Here is a 22,893-nt window from a genome sequence, read left to right as displayed (position 1 = left end):
AAGTAGATTGCCTCTGTTGAGGAACAAAAGTCTTGTTCCAGTAGTAAGGAGAAGATCATCCTAGGGTTGGGACAAGTACGCAGCCTGGCTTAACTCCTCTACAAATCTTGAAAACCTTGGAGTCTGAGCTGTTGGAACTAAGCCATACATGTTTTCATGGAAAGATTGAATCATGCTTAAAAGCTTAGCATTCATTTTTTTTTTCTAGCAGTGCAAATTTCCACTTCAACTGACAAAACCAAAAGCATTTTTGAGATTGACAAAGGGCTTTTTTTTGGTTTTGTTCTCTGTATTTCTCTTGTAGCTGTCTCAGTGAGAAGATCATGTCAATAGTAGACCTTTCAGATCTGAAACTTCAATGTGTTTCCAGATAGATTGTATGTGCAAGGGTCTGAAGTCTGTTCAAGACAACTGAGCCAAAGACTTTATCCACAGTGCTAAAAAGGGAAATGCCATGATATTTGTTACTGTCAGTTCTTTCACCAGTGCTTTTGTACAAAATGGTGATGATGGGGTCTTTAATTTCTTGAGGTACTTTGCCTTCTTTCCAGCATAGGTCTTTCTACTGGAAATGCCATCTCTGGTAAGGCTAAGCACCTTGACAATTGGTTCATCATTGAGTTGGTTCTTAATAGGCAAGCTTTAGATGGCACTGATGGCAGTGTCCATAACAATATTTTCAAGAGTAAAGCTCAGAGTAGTGTTCTACCCAGTGATCCATCTGCTTGGTGAGGTTGTTCATTGTTTCCCCTGTTGTTGATTTCAATGAGGGTGTCTCTTTTTTGAAGTTAGGCCCAAGGCTTTCTTGATCCCATCATACGTGATGATGAAGATAACAACAAAAACACCTGCTTGGATGCTGTTGCGTAAGTACAGTCAATAATCATTGGTCTTGCAACACTAGATACTTGTAAGGTTTTTTCATTTGGATCTCTCATAGTTGGTTTGGGTTTTGCATTAGGTCTTTATAACTGGTGTCAATACACTTGGACATGTGTCTAACCAGTCGTTAGGCTTGTTTTCCTTCTTCCCAAAGATAGCCAGCTATATCATAACTCGTGTTCTTCAGTTGCTCCCACTTGGGTCTGCACTTGTGGCACAATCTTTGGAGTCAAAGATTTGTTGTATTATGTTCCTTCACTGCTTTGCCTTTCCTTCATTGCTAATGGCACTAATATTAATGCAAGCACATCCTTTTATTTCAGATTTGTGTATTTTCTGGAAGTCTGACTTTGCTGTGTACCAGAGAGTGATTAGTGTTGCAATCAACGCTTTCATAGATGCAGGTCTTGAGGATGTGTTCAGCTTGGTACACCTTATGATTATACTGTCTAGTTGGTGCCAGTGGCCAGATCTGGGATTAGGGATGTAAGCAACTAGTCAACTATCCAATAAGCAAAAGCTTATTGGATAGTCAACTAGTCGCTTCCCCCCACCCTTTGTTGACTTTATCAGTGCAGCAAGGGCAGGGAGCGGGAGCCAGTGCTGCTGTGCTGGGGGGGAGCTGGCTTAAAAGCTGGGCTCCCCCAGGCACCATCTCCATGGGAGGCAGGGGGGAAGTAGGGAAATTGGGGCAAGCCAGGAATCACCTGATTCCCAGCTTGCATCAAGTCGCGGATGTTGCACCTCTGCTATTTAAATGTATTAAGAGCCAGTCAGCTCTTACTACATTTACTAGGGAGAGCTACAGCAAGAGTAGCTCCTGGGGTGGGAGCTAAACATACTGTGGCTCCCCTGCTTATTGACTAGTCGATGGAAAATCCATCCATTATTTGATTAAACTAAATTTAACATCCCTGCCTGTGATGTTTCCAAAACACTTTGCATTGTGACGTTGTCTGGAAGAATGAGTTTGTTATGCAGAGGTCATAATAGGAACAAAATTCTGGTGATCTCTGACTATTTACATTCATCTTACCAGTCAAATGTTGACCAAGATAGTTGGTTCATATTTCCTCATCAACTCCCACCCTTGCATTGAAGTCCGCTAGAAGGAAACCATATGCATATTTCAGAATCCAGCTGATAGAGGTTTTCAGCTAGTCATAGAGCTGGTGTTTGATGTCAAAAGACAAGAGAGTGTTAGGACATACACACTCAGAAGTTTGACTTGGCAATAAGATACGAACAAGAATAGTGCCAAAATTATCTCTGATCCATTAATAGGTGGCTCAGTCATCCCTAGAAATAAGTTCTTGATGGCAGATCTCATTCTGTGTTCTCACATTTCTTCAGCGCTGTTCCTGTGCCAGAAAAATGTTTAGTCTCTTTCCCTGAGAAATCCACTTGATGATAGCTATGTTTCTTAGAGGCATGTGATATCCATATTCAGTTGTTTCAGCTTGTTATTAATCACAGTAGTTTTATGTGCATCATTGATTTGTCGAAGGTCCTCTGATAATATGGTTGTCATGGGAAAAACATTCAAGTATCGTATCTTTAAGGATGTTTTCTTTCTTTTACTTGATATGCTTGATGTATTGGTTACAGTCCACTTGTGAAATTATAAAAACTCTAAGCATCCATTGAAATAGAATCATAGAACACTAGAACTAGAAAGGACCTCGAGAGGTCATCAACTTCCTCACAGCAGGACTAAGCACTATCTAGATAATCCCTGACAGATGTCTGTCTAACCTGCTCTTAAATATCTCCAATGATGGAGATTCTACAACCTCCCTAAGCAATTTATTCCAGTACTTAACCAACCTGACAATTAGGAAGTTGTCCCTAATGTCCAACATAAACCTCTCTTGCAGTGTTTTAAGCCCATTGCTTTTTGTGCTATTATCAGAGGTTAAGGAGAATAATTTTTCTCCCTCCTTCTTGTAACAACCTTTTAGGTACTTCCAAGCTGCAATTATGTCCCCTCTCAGTCTTCTCTTTTTCCCAACTAAAGAAACCCAACTCTTTCCTTATAGGGCGTGCTTTCTAGACCTTTTCATAATTTTTGTTGCTCTTCTCTGGACCTTCTCCAGTTCCTCTACATCTTTCCTTAAATGCGGTGCCCAGAATTGGACACATTACTCCATTTGAGGCCTAATGAACACAGAGGGGAAGAATTACTGTAGGTCCAATCTGTAGTATTTCATGTACATCTGAAATTTCCGTTTCAATAGGGGAGTCTTCTATTCAGAAGCTATAATCTACTACTCCTTTCTTCTCTCCATTACCAAGGAAAAAGAAGATGCTGAACATCTTCAGTTGTCATTGACTTGAGTGGCATTAGGTTACTTAGGACCTTTGAAAATCAGGCCATAAATACTCAGCTGAACTGAGGTTTGAGATGGGTTAAGTTCTGCTATAAACCATTCATGTGTTTTATTGGTAGTAAATTTAAACTGTAACACCTAAACAAGCTTTAAGATTACTCCTAACCTCACTAATTAGTCCCCAAACTCCACTCACACCATACCTCTTCCAAAATAGATGATACCCAGTAATATTTATGGGAGAGGTAGATTTTGAATTGAAGAAAATTATGTACAATTTTGGGCTTTTAAAGAGCTGTTAGGTTCTGAGCTCTTCTTGTGGCTCTTGATTTGAGTAAGGATCAGTGGTAGTGCAATATATTTCTTTCTAGATTATGGGCTTTGGGTTTTTTTTTTAAGGCAAATGCAGTAATCTTAAAAAAAACCCAAAATTACAATTTCCATTGCTGCGAAGCAGATTTTTGACCCTCAGTGCTATTTTCAGCACAGAGTTCATTTAAAATTAAAACAAACCTCTCCTCACTATCATGTACTTGAATGATCAATGAAAACAAACAGGACTAAGCAAATGAAAGTCATTGGTTTGATGTTAAATGACAAGTGCCCCTCATTCTTCCCTGTACATTTGGTGGGAGCTGATTTGTTCCTCAGGTAATTTACTGAGGCAGAACAGTGATTTCTCTCTCTTGCCTTGTGCAGGTCCATCAGACTTTCACATAAGAGAAACCATTTGGGTAAGATAGGTGTGTTGATTTATTTTTCACTTATGTTGTTGGGATGAAAAATCCCCTCTGTTACAAAAATTACTAGATCAAATTTTGTTTTCTTTGTTATGTAGGAAGTCAGCCTAGAATGATCATAGTGCTGTTTTCTGATGTTAAAACTATAGTTCTGCAGAGTACAATGAGTATTTTTCTTTTATAAATATTAAGCAGTACATTCCTGAGAAAAACGAGGCATTGTCAATACTTCATCTCTTTAGTGATTGCCCTGTGGATCAGTTATTCACAAAATTCTAGCAAAATCCAAGATCATGCTGGTCTTTCTTCCACTTTCTTGCACAGACTACAGGTTCTGTTTTTCTCTTGTGATAAACTTTTCAAAGATGAAATGAAAAATGAGGACAGACAATGGTATGCAGACTAATCTATGCTCAATTTGACATAGGAAGCAATGCTTCTGAGATCAGTATGGCCCTGAAAATGCTAATTCTGGAAGAAAACCATGTCTACTGGCATATTGCCAGCTGTTGACAAGTGAGAACTCACCAAGAAGATTGCCCACAAGGCTTTCAGTTTCCGTGAATTACTGCTGCTCGCTGTATTTGTTCTGATAGTCAAGATTAAATGAATATCTGAGTAGAGTCAATGTAATATTTTGACTTAATAGCACAGTATTATCATATTAATAGCACCATATTATATATTTGAATTATAAACATTAACATTTATGAACATTTATTTTTGTTGCTTGAGCCTATTTTGGGTATAATGAGCTATAAACTTTCCCTATCACAGAGTTTTTGCTGCATATGACATTCAAGTAAATTTGGTAAGAATTTCTATAGTGAATATTTTTAATTCTACTGCATTCTAATAACAAAAATACGTAAGCAATTATTCGTTGCAGAAGCAAAATATAATCTCATAAATGAGATTTTTAGTTCTGTCTTGTCAGAGTTATTTGGAATGCATAATGCTTAGATATTGTTTGAACTCCACTGCAATTATTTTCTTTGTTTTTACTGATCACAAAGATTTCATTTTTACCCAAACCACGATTGAAAAAAAGGGATCGAGTCATATACATGTGATCTAATATCCATGTCAGTTAAGGGTTAATGCTTTTAATTTGTTTTGCTAAGTTGGACTCATCTTAATTGTTCCTATTTTGTACAGCTTTCATGTCAGAATATGTAAATCCTTGGAAGAAGTCAAGATAATACTATGTCTCCTGACTGTGAGCACACCTAAGCAACTTTTATAACATGTCTAATTACTGTAGATATCACACCACCTATTTCCAAACTCTTTTTCTGAAGTGGCTGCATAATGGTATAAAATATTTTCCATACGATATCACAGACCATGCCTATTAGTTATATTGACTCAAAATATAGTAATTATTTTATAACAGGTGTTTGGTATCCTACGGATGCAAAAGTTTGCATTATAATTCCCTGTTTTCACATATCAATTTTTAGGAGAGTGAGATTAAAATAACTTGCTTTTTCCCATTTGAAAAAATGTGAGCCAGATTTTTACAGCAAAATTAAATCAATAGAACATGTTCTTTAACCATTTTGAGCATTTGAAAATTGCATGCAGATCATGCACATTAGTTCTTTTCAAGATTTTAAGAACGGTTTGGACAAATCTGTCAGGGTGGTATAAATATATTTGTCATTGCCTCAGTGCGAAAGGCTGAACTCAATGACACCTCAAGATCCCTATCAGACCAACATTTCTCTGATTAAGTCTGTCAGGGTGGGATCCACAAAAGTACTTCAGCACTTATGTCCCATTTTAAGCACCACAATTATCCTCTAAACCCCTACTCAGTGTCTGCTTAATCTGGTAGGCATCACTTGTTGCTTCAGTATGGTATGTGTGTGTTTGTTGTTCTCCCACTCCCCATGAATATGTGCACTGCAGCCCCTAGCCACCAAAGTGCCAATTTCCTATCTGAGAATGTGCACTACTGCCTCATGGTAGGCATCTCGGCCCTCCCCACCCCCTCTTATAATCTTTAGCCTGTTGGATAGGATATTCAGCCAGGATGTGGGGATTGAAATGGGAGTGGTGAGTATCCTGTCTGTTAGGCTAAAAGTAATAAGAGAACGGCAGCTCTTAATCTTTCCCAGTTTTGTATTCCCTATCTGTTTTGTTTTGGTTCCCTTATGTAACTTAGGTGGCTGAACACCTATCTCTCCCTGGTTCACAGATTACTAGAGAAGCTAGTTGTCCACTGTAGCTTGAACTTATTATGCACATGTTTCCAAGAGATGATTTGGTTCCCACCCTTTTCCCAGTGCTAGTTTACTAAACATTGACTAGTTAGTCACACCCTACTGGTTCATTTTGTTGATAGTGTTCTTAGGTGCCTACCTCTCCCCATTCTTCAAGGAGTATCCCTGTGGGTGCTCAACTGTAGGTGTTTCAGCACCCTGCACTTTGTAATTGGAGATTTACAGCAGCACTACTCTTGGTGGTGACATGCGCATGATGCTGTGTCACGATTCTGCGAGCGGTAACCAACACATGTAGTCATCCATCCCTCTGTTACTTTTCTACCACCCTATGCTAAGGTCGGAATGTAGCAGCTCTCTCCTTGTTACATATTTTCCAGATAAGATAACCCCTCTTTCCTTATTGCTCTTTCTATCCTGGATTTCCTCACAATTTTCAACTGATTTCATTAATCTGTTTAATTCTTTTTCAGTTTCCCTCCTTTCTCCAGTATCTTCCCCTCACAGGGTCTCTACCATTCTGGGTTCCCCCAGTTTCAAAAGATGCCTCACTTGCAGGCTGTTCATTCTAGTTTCAAGTGGCCATTCCCAGTACAGTAGGTGCCTTGGAGAAGCTCAGTCCCACAAAAATGCCCCAATTGTAAAATGTTTTAGTGAGGTCTCTTAAGGCATTGGACCTTAAATTAAAACTGCTTCTTGGGGGAAATCACTAAGATTGGCTTCTGAGCCAGAGTCTTTGACTCTGCTGCCTCAAAAATCACCTACAGCAAGCTTGGATCAAGGTCCCTGTCCTCAGGACCCTTCATTTAAGACAAACCTTAAAAAAAAATCATTGACAGGGAAAGATTTCCCTTAATAAAAAAAAAAGTGCTTGCCAGCAGCAAAGTCTGCCTCAGTAATGACATCACCATTTTTATTGGACCGACAAGCTCCAGGCACATCCGGTATAGACAAGTCCCAAGGGGCTAAGGTGTGTAAGCAGTTATGCCATGCTCAAAATCCAAGAGGAAAACGGACATTCTGGTACCAAAGGAACTAGCGGCATTGTAGGTGCCTGCACCACCAGGACTGAAGGAACCTTCTTCAGACTACCATGTTGCCAGCACCATCGGCACAGATGGTCACCAGCCTGACAGTGGCACCAAGTTTGACTGTATTGTGGCTGCTTACTTCCTATTCGCACTTGGCCATATCCTCGGTACCAGGCAATCTGCTTTTTGGTACCGACAGTAGTCCCATGTATCAGGGGCTTAGCAGACTAATGATGCCAGCTAGGTCTGCCCCACCTTTTTCAAGTGATGATGATGATGAGATCTCTTTCTCACCCTGTCATTCATCTCCCAAACCTACTCCACAGCCTCAGATGGAAGGTCAGGTCTGGCAACCATTTCTATGGATCCTTACCATTCCCCTACCTACTACTTGGCCAGGTTGGGACCCAGAGGCCCTCTGTAGAGCTCAACAATCTGCTCCTTCACAGGCAATGGCTCCTCAGAGGCAAGAACTCCTCTTCCATCCCCATTCAGACACGTGCCAAGAGGACACAGAGGGCTTGGAGGATCAACAGGAGGAGGATACCATGCCTCTTACACATCTGTCATCGTCACTGGATGGGACTATCAAGCCCCCCACCTCCTACTACAGGAGACTATTTCAGATCATTCCAAGACTTCTTCAAAAGGATGGCAGAGTCACTAGACATCTTTCTTGCAGAGTTACCTGAAACATAATTTAAATTAAATGATATCCTTCAGGCATCCCCTTTTTCAAAGACAGCCTTGCCAATAAATAAGGCCATAGTGGACCCTGCAAAGGTAATCTGGAAAACCCTTGCATCCATCCCACTTTCTTCTAAGCAAGCAGACCCAGTTCAAAACAACACCCTTTGACAAGGATTGGAAGAGATTAGACATCTTAGGCAGGAAAGCTTACTCCCTGGCCTCCCTTCAGTTCCACATCGCAAACTATTCTGCTCGGTTGGCAAAGTACACACACAACTTATTTGAGAAAATGAGGCTTATTATTGATTAAGTAACCAGAAGATAGCAAAGATACATACAAAGCCAACACAGCAGAGGGATCACTCATAAAAGACAGCTCTACAGGCATGCCTCAAGTTGGCAGACACTGCTACTTAGTTTTTAGGAACTGTCTGGTTATGCACTAGTCATCCCAGCTTCACCTAATGAGGTACAATCAACAGTAGAAGATTTATCCTTTGAAGGCCAGAATTTATTTGCAGAGGATACCAATGCCTCTCTGCATACTTTAAAAGATTCCTGAGCAACTCTTAAGATGCTAGGGGTATACATTTCCCAGCCCGGGAAGAAATAAGGACAAATGCAAAGTGCTCCACTTAGGAAGGAACAATCAGTTTCACACATACAGAATGAGAAGCGGCTGTCTAGGAAGGAGTACGGCAGAAAGGGATCTAGGGGTTATAGTGGACCACAAGCTAAATATGAGTCAACAGTGTGACGCTGTTGCAAAAAAAGCCAACATGATTCTAGAATGCCTTAACAGGTGTGTTGATCACTACAGATGCATCTCTGGAGGGCTGGAAGGCATGTTTCAACAACCACGCCATCCAAAGCAGAAAGCTGCTTCAAAAGACATGAGCTCACATCAATGTGTTCGAGCTCTGTGCTGTCAGACATTCTTGCAAGCATTTCCTCTCCTTATCTAGTCAGTCAGTCAGTCAAGATCTGGACAACATAGCGTGTATGTTCTACATAAACTACTAGAGAGGCACATGATCATATCACCTGGGTGTAGAAGCCATCAACCTATAGCAATGGTGTATAAAGCATCAAATAGAAATTTCAGCCACCTACATGCTAGGATGTCAAAATATGGTATCAGACATTTTCACTAGAAACATAAATTGGAGTTATACCTACATGTCATCCAAGACATATTCCAGGCTTGGGGCTTTATGGAAATAGACTTATTTGCGACTCAGCATAATTAAAAATGTTCCACATATTGCTCCACAGCCGGACTTGGAGTGAGCTGCAAGGGAGATGCCTGTCTCATCAATTGGGGCTATTCCCTCATGTATACCTTTCTTTACATCCCATTAATCAGCGGGTGCTTCAAAAAATCATGTGGGACAAAGCACAAGTAATATTAATTGGGCCAAATTGGCCAAGATGGACATGTTATCCTTACATGAGTCAGCTAGCTACAGTATCTTCCCTACAGGTCCCTCACACTCATCTTCTTCCCCAGGATGTATGGCAAATCTTCCATCCAGAAATTCTGACCCTACACCTCATGGCTTGGTTGCTGAAGGGCTAGTTGATCTACCTTCTCTGAAATAGTAAAACAAGTAATCCTTAATATAAGCCCAGCACAAGATGGTCTTACTCCCCAGAATAGCAGAACTTCTTATCTGGGTGGAATCTCTCTCTGCATTCTGCATCACCTTCATAAGATTCTGGACTAAATGCTCTCTGTCACGACCGACTGACCGACCAACCGACCGCTAACATCTCTATCAAAAACTTCAGGGGGTACCTGAGTTAGTCTTAAAAAACAACAAATGGTCTGATATCAAAGTACACCTAGCCACAATCACAAGTGAAGATAATAAGATAGATGGCTATACGGTATTTGTGCACCCATCAACAAAATGATTTCTTTTGAATAATGTTTTCCCTCCAATAAAACAACCAAAACCATATGGGATCTCATACTTGTCCTCAGTACCCTCACAAGGGAGCCCTTCAAAACCCATGGCCACTTGCTCATTATTACATTTATCAATGAAGGTTGCCTTCCTCATTGCCATCATGAGTCAGTAAAGTTGTTACCCTTATGGTGGGATCCCACTTATGCTATTTTCCTAAAATACAAAGTCATCCTAAGACCACAACCGAAATTCCTCCTGAATGTCATATCTTCCTTCCATCTTAACCATCCATTGTACTTACCTGTCTTCTAACAAAATCTCATTCAGGTGCCAGTGATACTCCATACCCTCAACGTACACAGGACATTGGTATTTTACTTACAAAGGACAAAACCTTTTAGAAAATCTCCCAGAGTTTTTATCTCTCTAGCAGAATGTTCCATAGAAAATAGATCTCATCATGCATCAGCCTCTGCTACTTGAAAAATTATATTATTGTACTGGGCAGACTATGAATGCACTTTGCTAGGACAATGGTTACCTCTATAGCATTCTTAAACAATATCCCAATTCCAGACATCTGAAGAAGTCATATAAGCTTTAATTTACTAAATATTATGTCACAGACAAATATGCCAGTCAGGATACACAGTTCTGCATGGCTATACTCTCTGCTATACATAGAATGCCTCCAAATCCCCTCCTTTCAATCTAGTAAGTTACTACCCTCTAGTAACCTACAGTGGAGCCCCTCCAGGGACATGCCTCAAAAAAGATGTGGTTACTCACCTGTACAGTAACTGACATTCTTTGAGATGGTTGTCTCTGTGGTTGCTCCACAATCCTCCCTCTTCCCCTCTGCTTTGGAGTCTGATGTAGTCTATGTGGTAGAAAAGTAATGGATGGGTGGTTGAAATGTGTTGGTTACAGTTTGCAGCATTGTTAGATGACTCCACGCACATGTTGCCATATGGGTTACTGCTCCTATAAATCTCCAATTATAAATACAGGGCACCAAACACTTACAGTGGAGCACCCACTAGACTAGAAGGAGGGGCTTTGGAGGCAGTCTATGTACATTAGAGAGTATAGCCATGCTGAACTGTGTTACAGGACAGATGAGTTACTATTTCTTCATAGTATTGGGGAGCCTAGGTGCCTCACTCATGCTTTGTGAATTGCAGTGTTGTTTCTATGACTCTCTAGCTCCATGGTCACCAACCAGTAGGTCGCGATCTACCGGTAGATCTCGGAGGCTCTAAGAGTAGCTCTTGAGCCCTCTCTGAACGGCGCACCTGCACAGTACATTTATATTAGATTTCCTCATTTGAGGAGCAGCTACTCACCGAGCAACAGCACAGGTGAGTAGCTGCGAGGAATGGTGGGAATTTTTTTTTAAAGTAGCAGTATAAGGATTGGGGATAGCAAGTGATGGAGAAGAGGAGCAGAGAGAGGGCGGGGCTTCAAGGAAGGGGCGGGGTGGTAGATCTTGGCTTGGTCTCATTTAAAAAGTGATCTTGGGTGTAAAAAGGTTGGAGACCACTGCTCTAGCTGCTATAATGGTGTATACTGGTCCTCTACAGCTAGTGAAGTAGTCCTCAGCTACCTGTAATATCTTGTCACAGGGTGTTCTGTTGTAAAGACATACTTCTAAAACAAGGAATGCTACTGCTGATGAGTAGCCTTTCTTGGAGGCATTTTGTAGTTTGGAAAACAAACCTACTGCTATCTCTGTTTAGACCTAAGATCTGAGTTCCAAAAGCAGTTACTTTTTGTGACAAAAGGATGCATCTGTAAGTTAGAGAAAGCCTGCTTATATGTGTATACATATATATGTGCAAACATTTACTGTATCAGGACTTTATATTGTAAACGTTTTGGGTCAGTGACTTCCTCATTATACATATGAACAATGCCCAGAACAATTGACCCTGAAACTACTTGGGTTTTCCAGGCAATACTATAATACAAATGATCATTCTAAGGAAGCGGTTCTCAAACTATGGGTTAAGACTCTAAAGTGGGGGGTCAATCCCATTGTATTGGGGATATTGCCAGTAATAGAAATAAACTTGCTGAAGCCAGAACCACCTGCAAGTTTGGGTTTTGGCTTTGGCTCCTTTGCCCAGGGTGGCTGTGTTCAGGCAGACTCAGGCTTTGGTTCCCCTCTGAGATCATATAGTCATTTTTGTCTGAAGGGCGGTCACAATGTATTGAAGTTTGAGAACCCTGTTCTAAGGAGAAAAATCAAATTCTGCTATGGATGTTCACAAAAGAACACCATGGAGGGACACCTTGGCCAAAGAAGTTCAAGAAATTTTCTAAAAAAAGAATATTTATTTATTGATGATATTTATTTAAAAAACAAAAAAGCGATAATTTTAAAGAAATTTAATAATAAAATATTGTTTACAGCAAGGAAACTCTACTGAAGCCAAGTTTTGTTGTTGACGTATCCCTTTTTCAAATGTAATATTTATCAGGGACCCCATCTGAGAAACTTATTGACAAAAGTATAGGTGTATTTTATATAAACATAGATAATCACTGAGATGGGTGTGACTACACCTTACTGCAAAATTGGTCTATTCTTGTTTTTGATGATTGACAAGAAAACTTGTAAATCATTCTCCACTTCCAGTCAGGACCAGAACTTTGTCTTTATAGCTGTCAAAGCGGAGAACGATGCTTCTCTCACATACACGTTGCTAGGAATAACACTTTCTAGGAATAACTGTTGCTAGGTAATAACACTTTCATTGCTTCTGTAACTAAAATTGGATATTATGAAGCAACAGTTGGCCAAAACTGGCAAGATATCTGTTTCTGAAGCTTAATTTTCAGTGTGCAGTCACAGAATAGTTTGAACAGCCCCCGTTCTGCTTTTCTATCAGTTTTGGAAACATACCTGAGATTCCAAATCTCTAGTTTTCCAAATCTCTAGTTTTACTCAAAAGCTGCAGTTCTGTCATTCACCTGAAGTATGCTTGTATTTCCCCTTTATGTGGACAGGTTTAGTGCATTGAAAAAGTTAAAAATGTCTGAAGAGTGCGTCATGATCCATACTGTGCCAGAAAAGTTTGCAGTAATCTTGGGATCATGCACAGAAAGAAAACCTTCCAGTTCTTCATGCAGTTCAAAAACTTTTCCCAACATGGTTCTGCGAGATAACCATCACACTTCTGTATGAAACAATGATTTGTCATATCCTACACCCATTTCTAAACATAACTCTGCAAAGAGGCATGAATACAAAGGCTAGGAGTTTACAGAATTCTCAACTGTCACAGCTGCGTTTAGCACCTCATGTAATTTGGGTTTCATCATCTTTGATGCAATAGTCCAGTGATGCAACATGCAGTTGTTACAATTACCCAGGGGTTTATGGCTCATAGTCTTGCAACAACTACACTCTTATCACCTGCCATAGTGGCGCCTCCATCCATGGAAACAACAACATACTTGTCCCAATTCAGTAATTCAGCTTTCATTAACTAGCCAATAATTTGAATATTTTTCTGACCTGTTGTCCGTTCTGGTAATTCTTGCCAAAAAAAGAAAATCTTCCAATCAAGCCTAATGTACAAAAACTAATAATTGTGTTGCAATACCAACATCAATTTTCTTATGAAGCTGAATTGCAAACTCTCTGTTAGTTGGCATTTTACACAATTTTGAAAGCTCTTCAATTCTCCTCCTAATTGCATTGTTATAAAGCTGTACGGCCTTAGGTTTTGCCACTGTATCTTTGATTACTGTCATTTTGCACATTTCTACAACTACAGTATCTGGAAGAATTAGCTCTTCTCCAGTAGTATTGGATTTTTACTCTGCAATCCAAAGCACTGTTAAGAAAGATGTTTCCAGAATCTTTTCCGGAACCAATGTTATTTTTGTCATTTGAGTTTTCTGTCAATAGTAATCTTTCTGTTGTTGTCTCTGAATTTATCTTTATACTCTAGGTGCCTTGTTGTGTAATGTTGTTTCAGATTACAAACCTTTGGTTGATGAATGTGGAGTTTTTCTTTAATCCTTTCCTAATCAATATGAACAGTACAATATTTTGTTTTTATGTCTTACAGTACCTTTTGATTGGTTAATGGTAGAGCAAGCACTCCACTTGTGTTCTTGCCTGTTGTGTTCAGGTCAAAAGCCTTGCTAATTACTGTATTTGTGATTTTACGAGATACATCTTAATAATCCTGTGGTTCCCCATAAATAAGACTGCAAGTCTGTCACCTGAGGTCATGGATTCCATTTCTGATCCAGGGGCCATTGGAGCCACTCAGGCAGCCCTGAGCGAGCTGCACAGGCAACTGTTGGGACAGTCTCGGGCCCTTGCGCCCCTGTCCCCTCCCAAGCAGCAGCAGTGGTCTTAGGCCACTTGCTTACAGGAGGATCCTCTGCAACACTCCCATGCCACATCTACCTGAGAGCACCCACAATTTAATCAGGTTATATAGCATAGGTCATGGACATGTTATGGAATGTCATGGCCTGTGAATTTTTTTTACAGCCATGACCTTTCCATGACTTTCGCTAAAACAGTGGTCCCCAACGTGGTGCCCGCGGGTGCCATGGCGCCCGCCAGGGCATTTGTGTGCACCCGTTGACAGCCTGGGCCGGCCCGGCGCATGGCACACTGGAGGTGCCGGCCCCAGGTGCACGACACGCACCGGCGCCTGGTGCACGGCGCTCGGGCAGCCCCAGCCCCGGGGCACATGCAGGCGCGCGGCGCCGGTGCCGGCCCCAGGTGCGCGGCTCGGGCAGCGGCGCCAGCCCCAGGCCCACAACACAAGGCACTCTGGCGGCTCCAGCCCCGGCCCTGGGGCACATGCCGGCGCCGGGTGCAAGGGCATCCCGCCCCTGGTGTGCCCCAGGACGCGCGGCCCCGCCCCCGGGCACCCGGCGCATGAGTGGCCCCGCCCCTGAGCGCCCGGGAGGCTCTAAAGGTTGGGGACCACTGCGCTAAAACATAGCTTTATCCATGAGATATGCATTGTAGAATACTTAATATCAAAACTCTACATGCATGTGTAACAAAAACCAGCATCTTTCAATAAAACATTACATTTTGAATTAAGATAGTAAATATCCTCTTGAAGAATGCATTCTCATAAATGTCCTGTTCAGCTCTGAGATCTTGAGTCTACACCAGTGTTTCTTAAACTTTTTTAGACCGAGGAACACCAAACAATGTTTTTTTTTAATGAGGAACACCAAGGATTTTTGGTCGGGGGAGGGGAGGGCGTGTGTGTGTGTGTGTGTGTGTGTGTGTAGGGAAATAATTGAGCAAAAAAAAAAAAATAAAGGCGCCCACCCCTTTAAGGGTGGACATTTTGAATTCTGTTGTGCTCTGCAGCACACCTCCGACTGCTTCGCGGTACACCAGTGTGCCATGGAACACAGTTTAAGAAACACTGGTCTAGACACAAGCATCTTAGGCTGTCTGTCTGCAACGAGGATTGCTGTAACTTGCATTAGCTACCAGTAACCCTGAGAGGCCAATATGATTGTCAGGGCTCGACATATTATACAATCTACTCGCCCGTGGCCTCCTACATAACAATATCAATTGTGGGAAGCTACGGGCACTTTGCTAATCAGCTGGGCAGCATTTGAATTTCTCCTGGATTGTTGCATAACAACTCAGTTTACAGGGAACACTGGTCCTCATGACAAGTTTTTTTACCTACATACGTTAGTCAGCATATCTAAATTGGGAGAAACCTCACTGAAAAGAAATTTAATAAATGAGCTCTAGAGATGTAAAATCTCATTTAATTAGTTAACTGGCTAAATGGGAAGGGGGGCATTCTAGCACATTGGGCAGGGGCTGCTCCAGCTGCTTCCGATCCACGCTGGGCTTCGAGTTGGCAGTGTTGCATATGGCTGGAAGTGGCAACGGGAAGGGTCAGGGGAAGGGCTGCCAGCTTCCAGCCCACACACAGGCTCGCAAGCCTTGCAAGTGTGTGGTGGGGGGGGGGGTGCTGCTGGCTCCCTTCCACCCTGTGAGAGGCTGCTGATTCCCAGCCTGTGTGGGCTGGGAGCTGGCAGCCCCCCTTCCCGCTTATGCCCCCCCATGCCCCACCATGCAAGGCTGCCAGCTCCCAGTCCATGTGGGCTAGGAGCCAGCAGCCTCACAGGGCTGGAGCCAGCCCTCTGCCCACAGCGGGCCACTTGTGGGAGGCTGCTCTTGGGTAATGGTTAGCTATTACCCATTCATATCCATGTAATGCTCTGAGTTTGTTTAAATAAAAATGTAAACCAAACAAATATTATTACTTGGCAAACAAATTCTATACATGATTCTGAAAGTTTCATTTCCTGTGTTTCTGTTTTTAGTGAGCGACAGTTGCTTCAGGAACCTTGCTGAAGATCGTAGTGGGATAAACCTTAAAGATCTGGTTCAAGACCCGTCTTTGTGAGTATCTGACTCTTACAGCTGAGCATAGAAAAACTATGTGGCTAGACCCTCTGTGAGTCTAGTTGTAATTAGGGACAGACTTAGATATAATGAAGCATATTTTGCTTTGGTAGCAGTCAGTATACCATGCGCTGAGTCTATAATAGAGACAGATGTGACTGGAATTGCATTGTGTCTTTTTTTGAGGGGACAGAGGAAAAGGAATGGCATCATTGATTTAACTCCCAAGAAGCACAGACAATAAATGGAACACTTTGTCAGCATAACAGTGAGCATTAATGAACCACAATTCTGAGCAGTGTGATTGTTGTAAAGGAAAACACATTGTATTCCATGTTGTCTTCTTTTTTTTTATAGACACAATACATTATATAACTAGATTTTATTCTCCTGATTGTGAATTTACTGTGATTTTTCTTTACCTCGAAGGTTTTTATTTTCTTTATCTCTGATTTAATTTTCTTCCAGATGATTCTTTAAAAACTCCTGTTTCTTTCAGTACTTTTTATTTATGCCAAACAAATTTTTGGCAGCTACATACTAGAGGAATAGGTCTTTTATAGTCCCTTTTTCATCCCATAACTCAGAAGTTGTCATTGAAAGTCTAAGGGAAGAAGCTGAAAAAGCACAAAATTATGTAGCTGTCCTTTCTAATCTTACTTGTTTAATGACCAGCCCAATGCACACATTCTCCCACTCAGTGCTAGTCCAATATAAGACATTATAGGACAATACAAATCATATTTCCCCCTTACAAGTTCTCTCAGTAGAAAATGGTGCCACATATAACATCATATCCAAACATGGCTTGTCCAGGCTCCCTCCCCAAGTAATGTAAAAAATGCTTTTCCCAGAGTTGTAGATAGACATCCAAGTACATCACCTGCTGTAAGAAAATGTAATAATCTGTCTTTCTAGTAGAATCATTTGTACCTTTTTATAATGGACGTTAAACATGATTGGTCCCATCAACATAAACAGGTCAAATTTTTTAATATTGGCTGAGAAGCAGCAGAGAAGATGCCATATTTGAAACCTTATTTCAAACATGGAAGATTTTTAATGGTACATGCAAGCACATCAATAAATCTGTTGCATTGCTAGAGCAAAAAAAGCCACATCAAGATCTTGAAGTTTTAGATTGAGGGAAGTAGCTTATAATGTATTTACTGTATGATTTATACGATAGAAATATAAAGAGGAGGGGAGAAGTATATTAATTGCCTAAGAAGTTATTGAATGAACAGGCTAAATTTTCAAAAATCTCTAGAGATTTTAGGCGTCACAGTTTTGTGTGTCCAATTTGAGACAACTTCAAGGGGCCTAATTTTCAGCTGAACTTTACTTTGCTTTTTTATTACTGAGAATTCTATCTGTTGTAGTGAGATGTACACTGTATACAGCTCTTGAAATCACATTTGCAACAGTCACTCAGGAGTCCTCGACGACTGTAGTCCTGTCATAAAGTTTCCCTACAGAGATGAATAGTGTTTGTTGTGGCGTATTAGTATTTTTCACAGCCTCAGAGTAATTAAATCCTCCTACTCCTTTCCCCCACCCCATAATTTGTATAAGAAACCTTATAATTCATTAATAATTTAAACTAGGAAAACAAGACTAAAATGGATTATTTTTTTTTAGCATAAATACTAGTAAGTGGCTGCTGAGATTGATTAAAGGTGAGGCAAGTAAGAGACATTAATTTCGCCTCAAAACCAATACCTTTTTTAAGAATGATTATAATAGGTCTATTGTAAAACAAACTGTACAAATTGATATCTCTACTCTGGTGATGATATGAATGTGTTGTGCTCTTTCTGTGACTTTTCTGATGGACATTCTTATGAGTCAGGGATTTAATAATGAGTTAACTGTTTAAGAACAGTTCTTATAAAATGTGTAATTGTGGGAGGGATTGGGCAGTGAGTTGACACTACAATGCCACATTATTAGGTTTAATCCTTTGCCAGAGGAAACCCACCCGGCTGTAAGAGACAGCTTTTCTGTCTCCTCTTGCCACCAGAAAAGTGCAGCGGACAATAATTGGGCCAACAATGTCATTAAAGGTGATTATCTCAGCATTTTTATGGGAGATGAGTAAAGTTGAATTATATTCTGAAGAGCAATTGGCTGAAATTATTTTGTATAATTGTACTGAATGGTGTTGCCAATTGTTGGCTGCACATGCATTATTCTTGGGTGCTATATTGACTCTGCACAGATAGCCAGCCCTGCAGACCTCAGTCAAACTGTTCAAAGAGAATATAGTTTCACTTCATTGGTAAAGAAACACTGCCAGCATGTCAACGAAGCATGGCCCTAGCACAGGGGTGGCCAACCCATTAGAGACAAAGAGCCAAAATAGCGGTGGATTGCGTGCAAAGAGCCACATACTGGAAGGGGGGGGGGGGGGAGAGTTGTAGAGCGCGCAAAAAAAAAAAAAAAAAAAAGCCACGCCAGGGGAAAATGCCCCATTCCAGGGCATACTATCATGAAGAAAGCACTGGGAAGGGGTGAGATGTGCAAGGTCTGGGAGGGAATTTGGGTGCAGGAGGAAGTAGAGAAGTGGATGCTGGCTCAGGGAGGGGGCTCCAGGCTGGAGAGTCTTGGGGTCGGGGAGGGTTGGGGTGCAGAACAAGCCGCAGGATTGTGGCTGTGTGAGTGCAGGAGTTTGGGCTGGGGTGTATGAGGGGCTCAGGGCAGGGAGGCTGGGAATATGATGGGCTCAGGACGCAGATTTGCAGTGTGTGGATGGTGCAGTAGTGTTGTGGCAGAAGACTTGGGATGTGGGGGTTCAGGAGTTTGGGGATGTGAGAGGGGCAGGACAGGGAGTTCAACTCGGCTCAGGTTTGGAGTCGGGGGGTGGGTGCGGGAGTGTTATGATGCTGCAGCCAGATGGGGGCTTGGCTCCGACTGGCCAGGCTTCATTTTTAAATAAAATATTATGTCAAACACAAAATGTTTCAGCATTGTGTTTATTTATGAGGGGCAGGGAACCTGTTTTGAGTCGGGGTCACTGACCCACAGAAAAGTCAGTCGGGGCCACACAAGGTAGATGCAAAAAAAAAAAAAAACCCTTAAAAAAACCCCCAAGCCTCACTAATGTGGCCCCAGCTGTGCTGGTGGGTTCAGGGGACAGGGTGCTGGGGCAGGGGACAGGGTGCCAATGGGTGCCAGGGTGGGGTACTTGTGCGGGTCTGGGTGGGAGTGAGGGGACAGGGACCAGTACCTGGGGATCCTGCAGCTGTGTACCAAGGCCCGGGAAGTGCACGGGCTGCTCCCCTGTCCCCCAAACAGCGGCACAGTACCTGAAATGCTGGTCCATCATGCCCCTGATGCCTTCCTGCATGGGGGGGAGGGAGAGTCCCGGACCACACCAGCAACAAATGTTCAGGAGGTGTGCCCCTTTCCCTTCCGCTTCCCATGGCAGCATGTGCTGACCGAGCAGCTGGAGCCAGCATGCTGGGGCCTTTACTCTCCCCTGCTGCTTTCCTGCATGGGTCAAAGGGGGAGTCCTGGACCGCACCAAGTCCAACTGCTCAGGCAGTGCGTGCTGCCATGGGGAGTGGAGGAGCAAGGCGCACGCTGCTTGAGTGGTTGGAGCTGGCGCGATCCAGGACTCCCCCTTCCCTCCTCCTCGTGGGAGGGCAGCAGGGGGATGAGGTCCCCAGCGTACCGGCTCCAGCTGCTCGGGCGGCACGCACCTTGCTCCTCCACTCCCCACGGCAGCATGTGCTGATTGAGCAGCTGGAGCCGGCACTCTGTGGACTGTATTCCCCCACTGCTTTCCCACATGTGAGGAGGGGGAGTCCCGGACCATGCCAGCCCCAAACGCTCAGGCAGCGTGCGCCTTGCTCCGCTGCTCCCCGTGGCAGTGTGCGCCTCCGGAGCAGCTGGAGCCAGCGTGGTCCCGTATCCACACCTCCTCCCCCGCACGCAGGAAGGCAGCAGGGGAGCAAAATCTGCAGTGTGCGACTATCGTTTTAGGTACCACGCCGGCTATTTGGGGGGGAGGGGGAGCAGCGGCCCGCGTACTTCCGGGACCTGGTGTGCAGCTGCAGAACTCTTCCCCTCCCGCCCCCCCCAATTGTCCCTGGAGGTAGCATCAGTGCAGCGTGCATCTTGGGAGCAGCACAGGGGAGCCAGGGGCTGTTTGGGAGAGGGGAGGTGCAGGGGAGGCTTTGCAAGCTGCACTTTTGGGGGGCATCTCGCGAGCCTCGGCTTGGCAACCCCTGCCCTAGCACTTCAGATCAATGTCTACAGTTACACTAGCTCATGCATGCCTATTACAGTGGACCAGATCCGTGATTGGTGGGACTTTCCACTCCCCTGAGGCCAGATAAAGATTTAAGGCAAGTCACCCCAATGTTTATATGTTGAGACTAACAGTCAGGGATAAACAACTTATGTATCACCTTCCCTGTTTCATGATATGTTTGTCCTCCCCTTGTACCTTTCCCCTGATGTTTCAGACAAAACACTGTTCATCGTTTCTGTCAAACAAGCTTATCATGTGGTAAGTGGGGGTGTTCTTGTCCATAGCTGCTAGAATGTATTTACATAGTGTGTTTTAGCAATTTTGATAGTACTGGTGCCAAGTTCATGAACTGGACAATGAACTTAGAGGCAAGCATCTGCTTTTAACAGGGCATAATATCTCTGACTTTGGCTCAGGCCTTGACCAGATCCTGTGCTCCAGACTCTCTTCCCAGTATAAATAGCATATGATGATTAAAACAAAACAGTGTAAAAGAGTTAGAACGTAAAAGAATGTCATTTATTAATATGTATTAATACTGATTTTGATGTATTAATACAAATTAATGTCAGAGTTCACATTATTATCGAATTGTGAACTGTAGTCAGAGATGGTAGGGATACGCTACAGTAGTTTCTCATTTAACACGATAGCATGAACATTTTCAGAAACACATCTAAGTGAAAATGTGCTATGCGGGTTCACTTTTCCCATTAAAAATAATGGAAAGGGGGAGGGGGTGTTGCATTTCAGGTGGTGGTGGCGGCAAAGTCAATTTTTGGTTAGTGCTGAGTCATCAACGTCAACATTAGATGATGTAGATGTAATAGGGCTATCTTGTTCATCAGCTGATTTTTTTTTTTTTTTTTTTTTAAGGTTGAACATGAAAAAAAACTTGATAGGTGCTTTGCTGCTTTTTGTTTATTGTAAAGTTGCTTGTAGGAAGATATGGTGCTTTCTAAGCTTGTCGCTACTTTTGAGCTCCGTTCACGATGAGGACCGTTCTCATAAAAATGTTTATTACATCACTTATAATCACAAGTTGCTGTGGTTTGTTAAAACATAAAGATAAACACATGAGTAAGTGGAGGAGTGCTGTGACCACATGTATTCATCCACTCATGAGTATTACCACAGTTTTCACCAAGTTATACCACCGTGCGAAGTAGTCCGCCACTTGATTATTTTCGTGTTATTTTGGAAACAGTCGTGTTGTTCAAAAAACTTTACCTAAAAAAAAAAAAAGTGCTGTTGCAAAAACGTGTTAAGCGGGCACACGTTAAATGAGTAATTACTGTATTACTCTTACAATATGACATTTAAAAATGCTCTATTGTATAAACTTCTGTTGACAAGAGAAGATCTGAAGAAGAGTTATGTGTAAAATTGAAAGCTTGTCTCCATCAGCAGAAGTTACACAAGTTTCTATATTGTCTTTATAATTTTTAGCTCCCATCATAAATTTAGGGTCAGATGTCTTGTGCATTTGCAAAAAGCTGATGAATAGAAGCCTATTTTACAAAGGTTAAAGTAAGATTATACATTGAAAATAAATGTTTTAAAGATGATATTGTGGGGGTCTGTGTTTAGCATCTGAGTGCCATATCAGTTGTTCCAAGTTACCAATAATAGACTTTTTTTTTTTCCTGATAGCCTTACAAACTCAGTGTGGGCTCTGATAAGCAAACTGTTCTTTCATTCTCACACATCACTATCAATAATAAAGGCTTACTGACCAGATTAGGCCTTCAGTCACAGTTGTATTTTCTCATCATCTTTGTTCATGTCTGTGTGTCTGCACATGTCTAATTGAAAGGCCCTGGAAATGGAAGTTTATAAAAATACTGAAACACAAAACGATGTAAACTCCAGCTCAGTCTTTTAGTATTGCAACCAGTAAAGCTAATAGGCATAAAAAGCAGTAAAAACTTAACTTTAATTACTACAGTTAGGTGGCATAATTAGTAATACACAAATAGAACAAATCTAGATATAGATTCTGCCTTTGATCTAATGCTATACATCATTCCAATAGCAATAGGAGACATTGAAAGCATTGCATCAGACCAGATAAAAATTACTCTGTAGGCACATTATAGGTGGTTTTTCTCTTAGTGCAGGCCTGGGGCCTGCAAGCTTTTGGATCTGGCCTGTGGCCTGCCCTACTGGGACCTTTAGGCAGGCTCCCTGCCTGCCACAGCCCCAGGCCGCTCAAAGTTGCTGGCTGCTCCATATGTGTCTTTGTGCCATGTGAGGAGAGGTGGGGAGAGAGAACACGGGGGCAAGACTTTGTGTATTGTCCCCACCCCCAGCACAACCATGGCAGCTCCTAGCGGAAAGTGGCTCACGGCCAGAGCCATCATCTGGCACCCTACCCTCTCCTGCATTCTGACT

General features: G+C 42.3%; 1 protein-coding gene across 18 annotated transcripts in view; it reads left to right on the top strand.

The window, feature by feature from the left end:
• GPHN (gephyrin) overlaps window positions 1–22,893 on the top strand; it is a 535,888-nt gene that overhangs the window by 110,215 nt on the left and 402,780 nt on the right. For 17 of the 18 annotated variants that reach the window (XM_075927415.1, XM_075927413.1, XM_075927409.1 and 14 more), the window contains one exon: window positions 16,160–16,238. The exons of the other annotated variant lie outside the window; for it this stretch is intronic. In XM_075927415.1, coding sequence (XP_075783530.1) covers window positions 16,160–16,238 — 79 coding nt within the window. The remainder of the gene's footprint in view (window positions 1–16,159; window positions 16,239–22,893) is intronic. 18 annotated transcript variants of the gene reach the window in all.

This window comes from Pelodiscus sinensis, chromosome 4 (genome assembly GCF_049634645.1).
Source record: "Pelodiscus sinensis isolate JC-2024 chromosome 4, ASM4963464v1, whole genome shotgun sequence".
NCBI lineage: Eukaryota > Metazoa > Chordata > Testudines > Trionychidae > Pelodiscus > Pelodiscus sinensis.
Note: the sequence above shows the minus strand (reverse complement) of the source record. Positions and strands in the feature narration are given on the sequence as shown.